Source organism: Gastrolobium bilobum, unplaced genomic scaffold, assembly GCF_033153095.1.
Source record: "Gastrolobium bilobum isolate Gb01-03AN ecotype WA unplaced genomic scaffold, APGP_CSIRO_Gbil_v1 utg34786, whole genome shotgun sequence".
NCBI classification, from domain to species: Eukaryota; Viridiplantae; Streptophyta; class Magnoliopsida; order Fabales; family Fabaceae; genus Gastrolobium; species Gastrolobium bilobum.
In genome coordinates this window covers 100,911-114,834 of record NW_026897306.1, presented here as the reverse complement: position 1 = coordinate 114,834, position 13,924 = coordinate 100,911, and the positions used below count along the sequence as shown (strand labels likewise).

General features: G+C 34.1%; 2 protein-coding genes across 2 annotated transcripts; one reads left to right on the top strand and one right to left on the bottom strand.

The window, feature by feature from the left end:
- The first annotated feature begins 1,889 nt into the window (after nucleotides 1-1,889).
- Nucleotides 1,890-5,286, top strand: LOC133305824 (GDSL esterase/lipase At5g45910-like). The gene is made up of 5 exons (XM_061506068.1): nucleotides 1,890-2,130; nucleotides 2,260-2,481; nucleotides 2,584-2,732; nucleotides 2,858-3,131; nucleotides 5,045-5,286. Exons 1-5 carry the CDS (start codon nucleotides 1,890-1,892, stop codon nucleotides 5,284-5,286), a joined length of 1,128 nt encoding a protein of 375 aa, XP_061362052.1.
- A 3,091-nt stretch (nucleotides 5,287-8,377) lies between these two features.
- LOC133305821 (zingipain-2-like) lies at nucleotides 8,378-10,144 on the bottom strand. The gene is made up of 2 exons (XM_061506065.1): nucleotides 9,721-10,144; nucleotides 8,378-8,976 (listed from the first exon to the last, which is right to left on the bottom strand). The coding sequence occupies exons 1-2, from the start codon at nucleotides 10,142-10,144 to the stop codon at nucleotides 8,378-8,380; spliced, it is 1,023 nt and encodes a 340-aa protein (XP_061362049.1).
- Nucleotides 10,145-13,924: the final 3,780 nt, after the last annotated feature.

The window sequence follows — 13,924 nt, the reverse complement described above, 5'->3', positions numbered from 1 at the left end:
AATAGATGCCCTTGAACAAAATCACACGTGGGAACTCACTTCTTTGCCACCAGGAAAACGTGCCATTCCATGCAAGTGGGTATACCGCATTAAGTACAACTCAAATGGTACAGTGGAGAGATTCAAAGCACGGTTGGTCATTGCCGGTAACAATCAAATAGCTGGAGAAGAATACTTCGATACATATGCTCCTGTAGCCAAAATGGTGAGTGTCCGAACACTTCTTGCGGTAGCTGCTGCCAAATCATGGCACCTATACCAGTTGGATGTTACGAATGCCTTTCTACACGGAGACCTTACCGAAGAAGTTTACATGCGCGTTCCACAAGGTTTCAATCATCACAAACCACATCAAGTATGTCGCTTACGTAAATCTCTCTACGGTTTGCGGCAGTCCCCTCGCAATTGGTTTGCTAAGTTGCGGTCTTCCATTGAATCATATGGCTTCATCCAATCCAAGGCAGATTACACCCTATTCACCTTACATAAAGATGGCCACTTTGTTGCTCTTCTCATCTACGTTGATGACATTATTCTAACGGGCGACAATGATGCCTTATGCACCGATGTCAAGGTCTTTCTCCAGTCATGCTTTCACATCAAGGATTTGGGGATTCTTAAATATTTTCTTGGCATCGAAATAGCTCACGGTCCATCAGGTCTTTTTCTGAGCCAACGAAAGTACGCTCTCGACATATTGGAAGACGCTGGTCTCCTTGCGTGCAAACCATGTGCCTTCCCTCTCGAAACAAATCATAAGCTTGCAGTTACAGAAAGTCCTCCATTCTCGGATCCCGCACGTTACAGAAGACTCATAGGACGTTTGGTTTACTTGACAATTACTAGACCTGAGTTAAGTTACTCCGTCCATGTTCTTTCCCAGTTCATGCAAAATCCTACTATTGCTCAATATGATGCTGTCATCCGCGTTTTAAGGTACATCAAAACTGATCCTGGCCAAGGTTTACTCCTTCGATCCGACAATGATCTCCTTCTTCGTGGATATTCTAATTCGGATTGGGCTAGCTGTCCACTCACCCGTCGATCAGTTACTGGTTATTTTATCATGTTGGGTACTTCTCTTATCTCTTGGAAAACAAAGAAGTAACCCACAGTGTCTCGCTCCTCCGCTGAAGCTGAGTATCGTTCAATGGCAGCAGCTACAGCTGAGTTGTTATGGATCAAATCGTTTCTGGACTCGCTTGATGTTCCACATTCACACCCTATGCAGTTGCACTGTGATAACCAATCTGCCATGCAAATAGCTGCTAATCCAGTTTTCCACGAACGTACCAAACATATAGAGATTGATTGTCATTTTGTACGCGATCATGTTCTCAGCAATACAATCACTACTACCTACGTTCGTACAGATCAGCAACTCGCAGACATATTTACCAAACCGCTTGGCATGAAGCAATTCAGTTTTCTTCGCAGCAAGTTGGGCATTTCGTCACTTCATGCTCCAACTTGAGGGGGCGTGTTAGGAGAAGATCACCTTTGATCTTATCCTTTAGCAACTAAGTCCTAGTTTTTAGCAAGAATAGTTTGTTATTATTCCATGTATAGTTTGTTGAACAGTATACTTTATTCTAGTTGATCCTCCTTGATTCTGTATAACCGACTTGTGTATATATTGGCTATCAGCCATTTCATTAAATATAACAACATATTCAAATCCTCTTAGTTTTCTATATCAAAGCCCTAGTTAAATATCTTCTATTACAACTCATGACTCTCTTTTTTAAAGAATCGAAACAGCTAAATCATATATTTCCGGAACAAAATGACAATATATAAAGCTCAACTCCAAGCACCCATCATCCAACTCCAAAATATTCATCTTCTTTTCATTGGTCCTTAATTTCCCAGCTTATTGGAGCATAATCATGAAGATTTTTATTCTCTTTAGCATCACACTCGCATGTGGTATCCTTGTTTCAAATGCTAATTCTTTACCGTATGAAGCTATTTTCAACTTTGGTGACTCTATAAGTGATACCGGAAATGCTGCTTCTCTCCACAAACCTCCTCCTGGCGGTGACATTGGCAAGAATCCTTATGGCTCAACCTACTTCAAACATCCAAGCGGACGCATGTCAGATGGGCGACTCATCATTGATTTCATTGGTATATATATTTACCCTTATTTTCTTAATAATAGAGTACGAAACATTACAACTATACTTGCATTATAATTCAATATTAGTGATTGAAGAATTAATTAATACACTAACATGTGGTCATTTTAATTCATAGCTGAGGCATATGGGTTGCGATTTATGCCGGCCTATTTGAATCTCACCGAAGGCCAAAACGTTAAGCAAGGAGTAAATTTTGCATATGTTGGTGCAACTGCACTTGATATGGAATATTTCATACGAAAAGGAATCAATTCTGTGACGCCAGATGAAAAATCGTTGAGCGTTCAACTTGATTGGTTTGAGAAGCTCAAACCCTCTTTCTGTAAAACCAAAGAAGGTTATAACAAAACTCCTTTATAATAATATTTCTATCCAATGCAATACATGAAATTTTACCAACATGACTTAAATCACTTTTATTCAATTCTATGACACACAGAGTGTGATAACTGCTTCAAGAGATCATTGTTTCTGGTTGGAGAGATTGGTGGGAATGATGTTATCGCGCATATGGTGGCAAATAAAAATATTCCACAACTCCGAGAAATAGTTCCCCTGATTGTTGAAGCAATTACCAATACCACCACTGTATGTTTATCAAATTTATGTAGCTTCAATTTTAATAGTTCATTTAGCATTTAATTTGAAATATGATTGATTATATCACGGCCGGTGGTGAATATCTGTATCGTTTTTTGTTTAATATTTGGTAGGCATTAATAGAAGAAGGAGCTGTAGAGCTAGTGGTACCAGGGAACTTCCCCATTGGGTGCAATTCTGCAGTTTTGACGGTGAAGAAGAGTGATAACAAGGACGACTATGACGAATTTGGGTGCTTGAAATCTTGCAATACTTTGGCCGAGTACTATAATGAGCAGCTCAAACAGGCCATAAAGACACTAAGGAAGAAAAATCCTCAAGCAAAGATAAAATATTTCGACTACTTCAATGATGCCAAACGTTTATTTCAAGCACCACATCAATATGGTGCGTTGTGTTGGAATTTAAACATTGGAATTTCAATTCCTCTGGTACCACTTGTTGGAAATAGAAAAAAAAAAAAAAAACAGAATAACAAAAAATGAAATTTTTAATAGAAGATTCACTAAGTACAGTACAAGACTATTTTTCTCAAAACAAACTCTCTACTTGAGTACTTCAGTACTCTTTATTTTCTCTCACAGTATTGCTAATTCTTTTTTCTTCTCACAATTGCTACGACACCTTTTAAGACACACATGATTCATATTACACCTGCCCATAACCTCTATATATAGACATAACTACTGACAATATAACACCTAATAACCTTATCACAGGACATTTACTAACATGACAGCTAGCTATGCTACGTGGCTGTGTGCACATGTGTTACACATCACAATTTTTCTTTCTCGAGTCCTGTAGATTCTTGTAGTTTGGCAGTGGAGCAAAAAGATGAAGTGGAAAAGTCTAAATTTGATTTCTAACACTCCTCTCAAATTTAACTTTGGAACACATTTGTCCGGTGGTTTCGAGAATGGTGGGAGGTGAACAATCTTTATTGGTATTTGTGACATCTCTGATACATACATGATTTTTGCCAATTTCAACCAAGTGATCCTTAGTTTTTCACTTTGCTCACTCTCCATAACCTTTTCTTTCTCACGCTTTTCTGGCACATCAATGAGAGATTATTTTTCTTTTACTAGAATGATTTTTTCTTTGTTGATACATCCCATGACTTGTTGCTGCTGCTCCTTAACTTCATTTCCCGAGTTTCAATTTCTTTCTCGTTTGAAACATGCTTTTTCTCTATTACCATTGTTTCCTGCTATATGAAATTTTTGTGTGGTTCCATCTTCGATTTTGAAAGTGTCAGTACTGCTTCATTTTCCTCTTCTTCTTTTTCTTTTGTCAAAGAAAATTTATTTATCCCCTCAACAGCTTTTGTATTCTTGTTGTTGTTCTTCTTCTTCCTCTTTCATAGCCCTTGATTTCTCTGACTCCAATTCATTTTGGATAGCGAGTTCTGATTTTAGGGTGATTAATTCTGTGTCACCATTAATCTCAGGTAGATAGTCATTCCAACTTGCAGCAAACCATATCCCTCTTTGATTGAAACAAACTTGAGACCAAGTAAACGCACTTCCTCTGAGTCTTCTCAGAGCTTCCCACAACTTTCAATCGTCATTGATCTTCTCTGCCTGAAAATATTCTTTCAGGCGAATTAACCATCGGGAAGCTTTATCATCTCCTTCATTTCCATAAAAATTTGGAATCTCCATTTTTTTTTTCTCAAACAGATACACAGCTCCTAGATCAAGGCTCTAAAGCTCTTCTTTTCCTTTCACAATGCTTCAACACTTCTCTTCACCACAGCCCCCAAATTGAGGGTTCTGATACCAATTCTTGGAATTTTAGTTCCTCTTATACCACTTGTTAGAAATAGAAAAAAAAATAACAATTTTTTTTTTTTAATAGAAGATTCTCTAAGTACAATACAACACTATTTTTTCTCAAAACAAACTCTCTACTTGAGTACGTCAATACTCTTTATATTCTCTCACAGTTTTGCTAATTCTTTTTTCTTCTCACAAGTGCTATGGCATCTTTTAAGACACACATGCTTTTCTTCTATTTCATTCCATTCACACTACACCTACCCATAACCTCTATATATATAGACATAACTACCGACAATATAACACCTAATAACCTTATCACATGACACTTACTAGTTACTAACATGACAGCTAGCTATGCTACATGGCTGTGTGCACATGTGTTACACATCACAATTTTTCTTTCTCAAGTTTTGTAGTTTGGAATAGTGGACCAAAGATGAGGTTGAAAAGTCTAAATTTGATTTTTAACATTAAATATGTACATCATTTTATGTACACTAATTATATATGCAGGCTTTTCTGCTGATAAGAATGAGACTTTCAAAGCATGTTGTGGAGCAGGTGGACCTTTCAATTTCCTTCCAAACATAAATTGTGGAGAGCCTCGCTCAACCGTTTGCTCTGAACCTTCGAAACGTATAAACTGGGATGGACTCCACTATACCGAAGCTGCTTATAGGCAAATAGCAAAGGGACTACTTGAGGGACCTTTTGCATATCCTCCTCTTAAATCCCCTCCTTTTAAGATTGCTTAGATCGAATTGACACAAACACGAGAAAATCACTACAAGATTAAAATTTGGTTACAAATTCTTACGTCGCCAGTCAATTTTGTCACAAATTCCTGCGTCGTAAGTTTATTTGTGACGACATTTGATTATTTGTATCGAAAATTGTCATTTGTGACAAAATTTATAACGAAATTTTTCGTCACAAATAAACTTTTTTCGTGAATCTTTCTCTTGGATAAATCCAGATTAAGTTTTGGCTTCATCTATTTGGTCTACTCGCAATAAATTTAATTTTATCTTGTAAACCCAACAGTATGTGTAAAATTATTATTTTTTGCCATTGTATTTTATTGAAAACTGTTAAGAATTTAATTTACCTTCATGCAAAATGGTTCTTGGTGTAATTTAACGTTTATTCAATTTTTTTTATTAATAATGCTTATTTCGATTAAGTTTAATATAAGATAAATACATAAAGAAATCGATTAAACTCTTTCGAACTAATTCTATAAGAGCTAATAAATTTAACAAAGAAGTAATCCACAGCAATATTATAAAGGGAAATCATTATCTCCATCTACATGAGATAAAGAACTTTTTCCTACACAAATTTATTTTCTGTGCCAATTAATTTTTCTTTTCTTTTTTAATTTAAAATGTGGAACCCACATTTAACTTATCTCTACTTATTTTCTCTCCTACTATCCTACAACATAAGAAAATATGCCCCCTATTATAAAACAAAATTGTGACTAATAATAAATTTATATCGGATAATAGTACATGACGTTCCTGTAACGATAAACTCCTTGCCAATTACATTGCATATGAAGTGTTGGCATTGGAGAAATAAAGAGTATCATGATGTCACTGCTAACAGACCTGAAGACCCTTCTCCATCTTTGGCCGAAACAGTAAAGGATATAAGGTGCTTCAGCAGGAAAAAATTCCATCCTCTTACTCAGTCCAGTTCCACCATCAGGACACCTGCTGTATGGACAGTTCCAACCCAAGGCTTTCTGAAATTAAATGTTGATGGTGCTGCTTCGTCTGAGAGAGCTGCATGTGGAGGTCTATTGAGAGATTGGAAAGGAAATTGGGTTGGTGGTTTCTCTGTTTTTATTGGTTGCTGTTCCTCTCTGCAAGCTGAATTATGGGCTATTTTTTATGGTTTGGATTTTGCTTGGAAATCTGGTTGTAAGGAAGTTGTTCTTGAATCAGATTCTGTACAAGCCATTGGCTTTCTTACCAGGAATGGTAATGAGTCTCGAAAAGTACCTTTGGTAACTAAGATTCGAGCGGTTCTAAGCAGGGAGTGGACTGTCTCCTTGAAGTACATTCCCAGATCCTGCAACTGTTGTGCAGATTGGATAGCAAAGAAAGCTTTGGATGATTCCTTCGGTCTTTCTGTTATCTCATCCCCTCATAAGGAGCTGATCAACCTTCTTGCTGCGGATATGCTGGATCCAGGAAGTTCCTAGATAGCTGCATGCTGATTCTGTTTTTAGTTTCTGTTTTGTTTTTCTGGTTTTTAGTTTGGTGCTGTTTTCTTTCTGTTTGTAGCTGTCTTTATTTGTCTTCTGTTTTCGTGGGGCTTTTAGCCCCATGTAACTACCAAAAAAAAAAAAAAATTTAGGTCACCTGCGGGCTAAAACTTATTTCAAAATGAGTGCTCTCTAGAAACTAATACTGTATTTCATCATTGAATTGAATTGTGGGATACACAGTCTTTCCTATTTATACAACAGTTTACGCGGGAAAGCTAAAAACAGAATGTAACAAACTAAAGCTGCAACAGAGCTCAGCTTAACCAATTGCTTAACAAACTACTCAACAAATAGTCATATGCAGTTATTCGTTGCATGAAGCGCTTGCTGATGTGGCCGTGATCCTTTTTTCATGTGATGGTGATGACGTGACTTCCAATAACTTGAACGAAGAATAATGTATAGGACCATCCACCAACACTGAAAAATTATGTAAAACAATTAATTCATCTTAAAAACTTTAACAATTAGGTGAAAATCATTTTAATAATTTTATATTTCTCTCAAAAAAAATTATCCCTATTATATTTGTGTTTCTTGATAATTGTTAGCTAGGGACTCATTCAAGTTGTTATACTTTCGGAGAAATTCTTCCTCCTTTAGCATGTCAAAATTTCTCAACATATGACTGTTAGTGACATTTTCTGGAATAAATGTAAGAAATTAGTAAATTACGTTTCATGCTGGCGGTTTCGTTGATAAAAATTAATTGGTTTGATTTTCACCATTATTTATCTTTCTTTTTTTTAATCCCTCACCTGACTCCTGAGACCTATTTATGAGGTCACCTAATTATAATGGCATTATTATAAACTGCTATACCATTTACCGAAAAAATAAAAGATATGGAAATGAACTTAAAGAAATTGTGATATACATTTAACAATTTTTATTTTAACATAGTTTTTCAGGCAGCAAAAAAAATTTAATTATTAATCTTCATATGTTGAACTACCAATACTTTTGGCCGTTGGATGAGCATTATAAATTTTTTAAAACATATGAAGAGAAATAGTTAGCTTTTTAAAATAATAAAATTTGAAATGTATTCTTGTAGTTCCTTTAAATTAATAAAGCTTGTTTTGTGAAGGTCACCACGAAAATGCTGGTTGAAATTATTTTTCTACTTGTGAATAATTTTGAAACATGTTCCGAAATAATTTGTTTTTATTTCTGTATTACGACGAACATTATTTCATTGCAAGTAAAACGTAATGAATAATATTCAATTCACTAACCATTCTATTGCTTTTCAGTTTTCTTTGCAAGCTTATATATGTCCATTTTTTTCTGTTTCTCTTTCCATGTCATGATTTTGCGTTTAGTTTTTCAGATTCGTTATAAAGGGCTTAAATTCATTAATTAAAAGCTTCAGTTTCATATATATATATAAAGAGCATCAAACTAGGAACTCCTTACCAAACAAGAGGCATCAAAACATGGATTGAAAATATATTATATTAAAAGAAAGGAATGTTGAACAAAAAATATAAAGACAAAAGAAAAGTTATTCAACCTATTAATGAACGCGCGTACACTGCATAATAAGCAATTGCTTTTGAAACTAGTTAAACTTTGGGATAACAAGGATTGATAGCAATGCCACAAAGACCTCCTGGTTGATCAGTATCCCTAAGCAACCTCATGTAACCACCCTCACCCCAGAGTTTACCCCATGAATTCTTAATCAACCAGTACTTAATGCCATCTTTGCTCGTCCCATAGCCAATAACAGTAGCCGCATGGATATCAGTTGCACCCTCGAGCTTGGTTGGGCAACTTCCTGTAAATATGCCTCCTTGGTATGAATGAAAGTCATCACTAAGTGCTAAGTATACTGACACTGGTTGATTGGCCACGGCTATTAGTAGTTGCTTTTCATTGTTCGAAGGTACATTTACATAACCACTTATTTGGGCTGCGGTTGCAGTAGCAATATGGCAGGTTGAAGTACTTCCTTGGTATGGGTAACTAGTTTCACTATCAAGACCCTTGTTTTGTATGATATAGTCGAAGGCATTTTGCATATAACCTTTATTGCAGCCTTTGTTCTCCTCATTGTAATCGCAGTCCAAAAGTTGTTGCTCTGACAATGAGATCAAATTGCCGGTTTTTATTTTGATAATACCTTCTACAGCTGCCACAGCGGAAAATGCCCAGCAGCATCCTGCAAACGTACACATTGGTCATAGGGTAGAGTTATATAGTAGTACCAAGAAATTAATCATGGTGTGGCTAAAAAGATTATTTTGTGTGTGACAACCATGGCACCAAGCGCTAATGAATATCCTTTTATGTTGAAATTTCTACCTATCTATTTCTTTTCAAAAAATTTAATTTAATTTCACCTATTTAATTTAATGAAGGGATTGATATATAGCAGGCACAAAATTTTCACAAGAAAAATATAACTTATTCAATGATACATCAATAGTCATCAATATTTCTGTTTTTGCTGCATAAATTTTTTCTGCCATACTCGGTAAGGTAAGAAGGTTCCTCTAACATTTTCTTTCTCTTATCTTTGTTAAACCCTTTTCTCTTTTATGTTTTTTAAATTTTATCATTAAAATTTTAACCGCTAATTTATTAATGAATGACAAAAAAAAAATTGTAGACTCGATGATATTAAAATATGAAGGAAAAAATATTTGTTATTATAAATAACACAAAATTATGTCATTTTTTAAGAAAGAGATAAATATAAAATAATAGTTTTTATTTAAAATTTAAATTAAAAAAAAATCACCCACTCTCTCCTCTCCATGATTTTCATTTCTTGTATATATTTTTCTCCTAAAATTACAAACATTAAACCCTAACATGAAACATGAAATGAAATCACCCTAATTTTTGCCATGCATGCTAGCTCCCTAGAAATTTTTGTTAATATAAAGTAAGAAGGTGTTACCACATGTGCCTTGGTCCTTAATATCGGTGACGGCTCCATGCTCTCTCCAGTCCATGCTTTCGGGGACTTCATCAGTGTTTAAGGGTGGAACTGGCGCCATCGAAGAAGGTGAATATGGTACGCTTGAAATCTTAAGTTTTGCTGAATGTGAAGCAATAAACTCTTCTGTAGTTAAATCAGAAAACTGATTCAGGCCCAACTTGTAACTCTTATTCGTAGCATTGTTGAAATTCTCAATGCGTTCCAAGTTCTCCATAAAAATCTTGAAGCGTTTATCCTTCTCCGCATCGTTTGCATAGGAGCGTCCATGTTGCAACATCCATTGCTCGTGCTTTTTAGCAACGGATGTTTCATACAAGGTTCGGGACATGGCTGGATATACACATGTCCAAAAGATAAAGCAAACAGTGATGAGACGTTTCATTTCAACAGTAATAGACATCTTTTGCAGATACAAGAGGTTGTTCTACCACAATGGCTTTTTACTGATTTTGTATAACTGTGCAGAAAGTAAGTAGAGATTTGAGATATATATAGAATTCAAAATCTTATTTTTTACCGATTAAAAGAGATTCATTTCTTTTTAGGAGTTAAATAATAAATGCGTCCGTTAATTAATCTTAGGAGTTTTAATTTTATAATAAGTTTCTCTGAACACAATATATATATATGATGATATTTGAATATCTGAATTTCAAAATTGTATCAGGTCGAATTAACATTAAAAATGCTCAAGTTAGTAGGGATTAGACACGATATCTATGATTAATGTCGTGATATATATCATGCCTAATGTGTCTGATTCTGATCCCTTCTAATTTAATAATTGCCATATCATTTTGTGTTTGGATTAACTTATTTGAAAAAATTAAAACAACTTCTTGAAATATTTCTTTTAAAAAATAATTTTTTTTTCAAATTTTCTAAAATAACTAAAATATGCATCTACCTAACTCCTAAAATTAATTTATATATGTAAGCATTCAATTCTTTCAATAAGTGTATTTAACATATAAAATAGATTCTTCTTGTTGGTGTTGTTTTTAATTATTAGAGTGTGATTTTATTATAATAAAATATTTATTCATTCAAAATAAAGTTTTTTAAAAAAATATGTAAAAGGAAAATGCTAATTGCAAATATATAAAGGAAGAAAGAGAAATATAGTATCTATTTAAGATCAATTAAATAAGAAAAATAAATATACAAAATGATGTAGTTTTGGGTGACAGAGCGATCAAATGACATGATAAATAATTATATATATATATATATATATAGGTTCACTTTTTCTGCAGTTACTGCAGATAAGTTATCTGCAGTAAGCCCAATACAACGTCGTTTTGAGGCAGAAATCACGATGTTTTTGTAATTTTAATTTATTTCAGGGTTACAATAGTCTTTATATTTATAATTTTTCAAGATTTCAATACCAAAACGACGTCGTTTTGGGAAGAAATGCAGATAACTTATCTGCAGTAACTGCAGAAGCATTTTTCCCTATATATATATATATATATATATATATATATATAGGGTTCGCTTTTTCTACAATCAATGTAGATAACTGATGTGCCTCTGACAAGTGTGGTTTTTCAAGTTGAAATTGATAAGAATTGAGTCATAAAAGAGCAATTTAAATACATATTTGCTAATTATATTGTTTCTTTCTATGTCAATAATATTTCTCACCTATTGGTTGTGTTTATACAGGTAATTAAAAGGAGTGAAAATTACAAATTATAAAAAGTCTGTTAACGCAATTTCACACGGATGTATCATAATAAGATGGACAGAAACATGGCGCGGACCGGCACCACACTGGCACGAACCTGCGCCAGTCTATGAACAGTGAAGCGGACAATTGCAAGTGGCGCCTAATGGCGCCAACTAGCGCCACAATTATAAAGCAACATGACGCCAAACTCAAGCAAAGTAGCGCTCGTTACGTGGAATTGTCCCGACTTTTCTAAATTGGACAGTGGCACCGCGCGGGATGGCGCCACACCGGCGCCAAATGGCGCCGGTTTGCGGGGAAGGAGTACCGTGTTTTCTGAAGGGAAATTTTGGAATAAAGAAGCGAGGTTTATAAATAGGATCCTAATGACAGAATGAAAGAGACAGACCTATTCTATTGAAGTGAGACGACGGTGGTGCTCCGAGAGGATTCTGCAGATCAAGTTCTTCTTCATCTTCTCTTTTAATTTTATATTTTTATTGAATATTGGATTTTTAGCCGTGATTATGGTTGGCTAGTTTATTTTTATTGTAGTTACGGTCACAAACCCTATGTGAACCCTTGTCACGACGGATTGGTTTACTTTTACTCGTTTATATAAATTGTCTTTATCTCTATCATGTGCGTATTTATATTATCTTTATTAGAATTGATCAATCTGATAGTTGATGATAGTTTGAGGGTTAAAACCCTAGATAGGAATATTGGATTTTTCATCCTGAAAGGGGTAGGATAACGGTTCGTATGCATGCTAGGAATATATGTGTATTGAATTGTGGATGCCTAAATTATTGAGTTCATTGCTTAATACCATGAGGAACATTGCAAGGAATTGAGGGTTAACTAGTAATACATTTTAGATAATAATTTATCCGAGTAATTTTATAAATGAATATTGTAAATCAATCCAGAGTAAGAAGTGGGGATCATATGATGAGTGTATCCTAGCTACAATGCTTTTCTCATTTTTACAAATCAATTCATTCTTATTCTTATTTTTATTCTTCAATATGAAAATACAAAAACAAGTTTTTACTTTTAATTTTACTCAAATCGACATTATTTGTCACAAACAAACCCTTTTGAACTCTTCCATTCTTGAAAGGAATATTAATTGATAAACGATCACAATCTCTGTGGAGACAAACTTTACTTACTATTATATTACTTGTGCGATCGGTATACTTGCCGGGAAGCATCAATAACTTATTTTCAGTGAGCCCAAAACGACGACGTTTTGAGACGAAAATCAAGGTATTTTTATAATTATAATTTATTTCAGGGTTATAATAGTATTTTTCATTATAATGTTTTAATTTTTCAACCCAAAATGACGTCATTTTGGGAGTGAATGTAGATAACTTATCTACATTCACTTTAGAAACATTAAAGCCATATATATATGGGTTTTATAAGAGTTATGTTGTAGGAAAAGTGAGTGTGTAATGTTATAGAGATTCGTTTTGCGTGCCGTGATTTTTCTTCAAAAAATGTGGGCCCCACAAAATGTTGTGTGTGTAGGAAAATTTGTTGTGTCATGTTAAATGACAAATGCAAACCCCTATATATATATATATATATATATATATATATATATATTCTTAAAAAGTTTCACAAATATAAAGTGGTAAAATGGTGATTGACAATGAGTTCTGTAAGCTGTTATTTTTAAATCCACTCCAACGTTTTGAAGGTGCATCTCGTTTTGTGGTCAAATTCAAAAAATGCTTTTCTTACTAATAGCATTGTTTTATTTAAAACTTAATTTTCTAATTTATTGAGTTATTGATGAATCAAGCCATGAAGTTTTTTAATTAGCCGGTATTATTTGTGAACTTCTTAAGCGGCAGAAAGAATGATGTATTCCTTAAAGGGTGAATTATATCAATGTAGCACGTTCGAATTTATAACAATGATATCATATATAATTAATATATCAATCACCAATCATAGTTAATGTATCAATCATCAATCATAATTAATGTATCAATCAAAATTAATTGTGATTGATACATTAATTGTGATCAAAATTAACACCGATTGATAATTGGTATATTAATTGTGATTGATGATTGTTATATTAATTGTGATTTGTACATTAATTAAATAACTATTTTCCTTCGTTCTCTTTTTTTGATTGTGATTGGTACATTAATTCTGATCGGGCAACGAGATTGTGCCACATAGCGCATCAAGTTCTTTATCCCTGGTAGAGAACTAATTTAGTCAATTTTTTCTGCAAAAGTGTGTCACGTGTCATGAAATCATTGACTACCAAGTTCGATACCAGTCGTAGCGAACCTGGACATGGGGCAGTCAACTTTTCTTTCGAATGTGTGCCACGTGTCAAGAAATTATTGGTTACCAAGTTCGCTACCAATCGTAGCGAATTTCAATACGTGACAGTATGATAAATTTACTGTTCGTGTGCTGGTTTGTTATATAAATGCCAAACATATGGCATAT

Excerpts from the sequence above, each read along its gene's own strand:
- LOC133305821 (XM_061506065.1), bottom strand. The coding sequence starts at position 10,144 with ATGAAACGTCTCATCACTGTTTGCTTTATCTTTTGGACATGTGTATAT. Across the intron at positions 8,977-9,720 it reads TAAGGACCAAGGCACATGTG|GATGCTGCTGGGCATTTTCC; the intron begins GTAACACCTTCT and ends GTACGTTTGCAG.
- LOC133305824 (XM_061506068.1), top strand. The coding sequence starts at position 1,890 with ATGAAGATTTTTATTCTCTTTAGCATCACACTCGCATGTGGTATCCTT. Across the intron at positions 2,131-2,259 it reads ACTCATCATTGATTTCATTG|CTGAGGCATATGGGTTGCGA; the intron begins GTATATATATTT and ends TTTAATTCATAG. Across the intron at positions 2,733-2,857 it reads CAATTACCAATACCACCACT|GCATTAATAGAAGAAGGAGC; the intron begins GTATGTTTATCA and ends AATATTTGGTAG.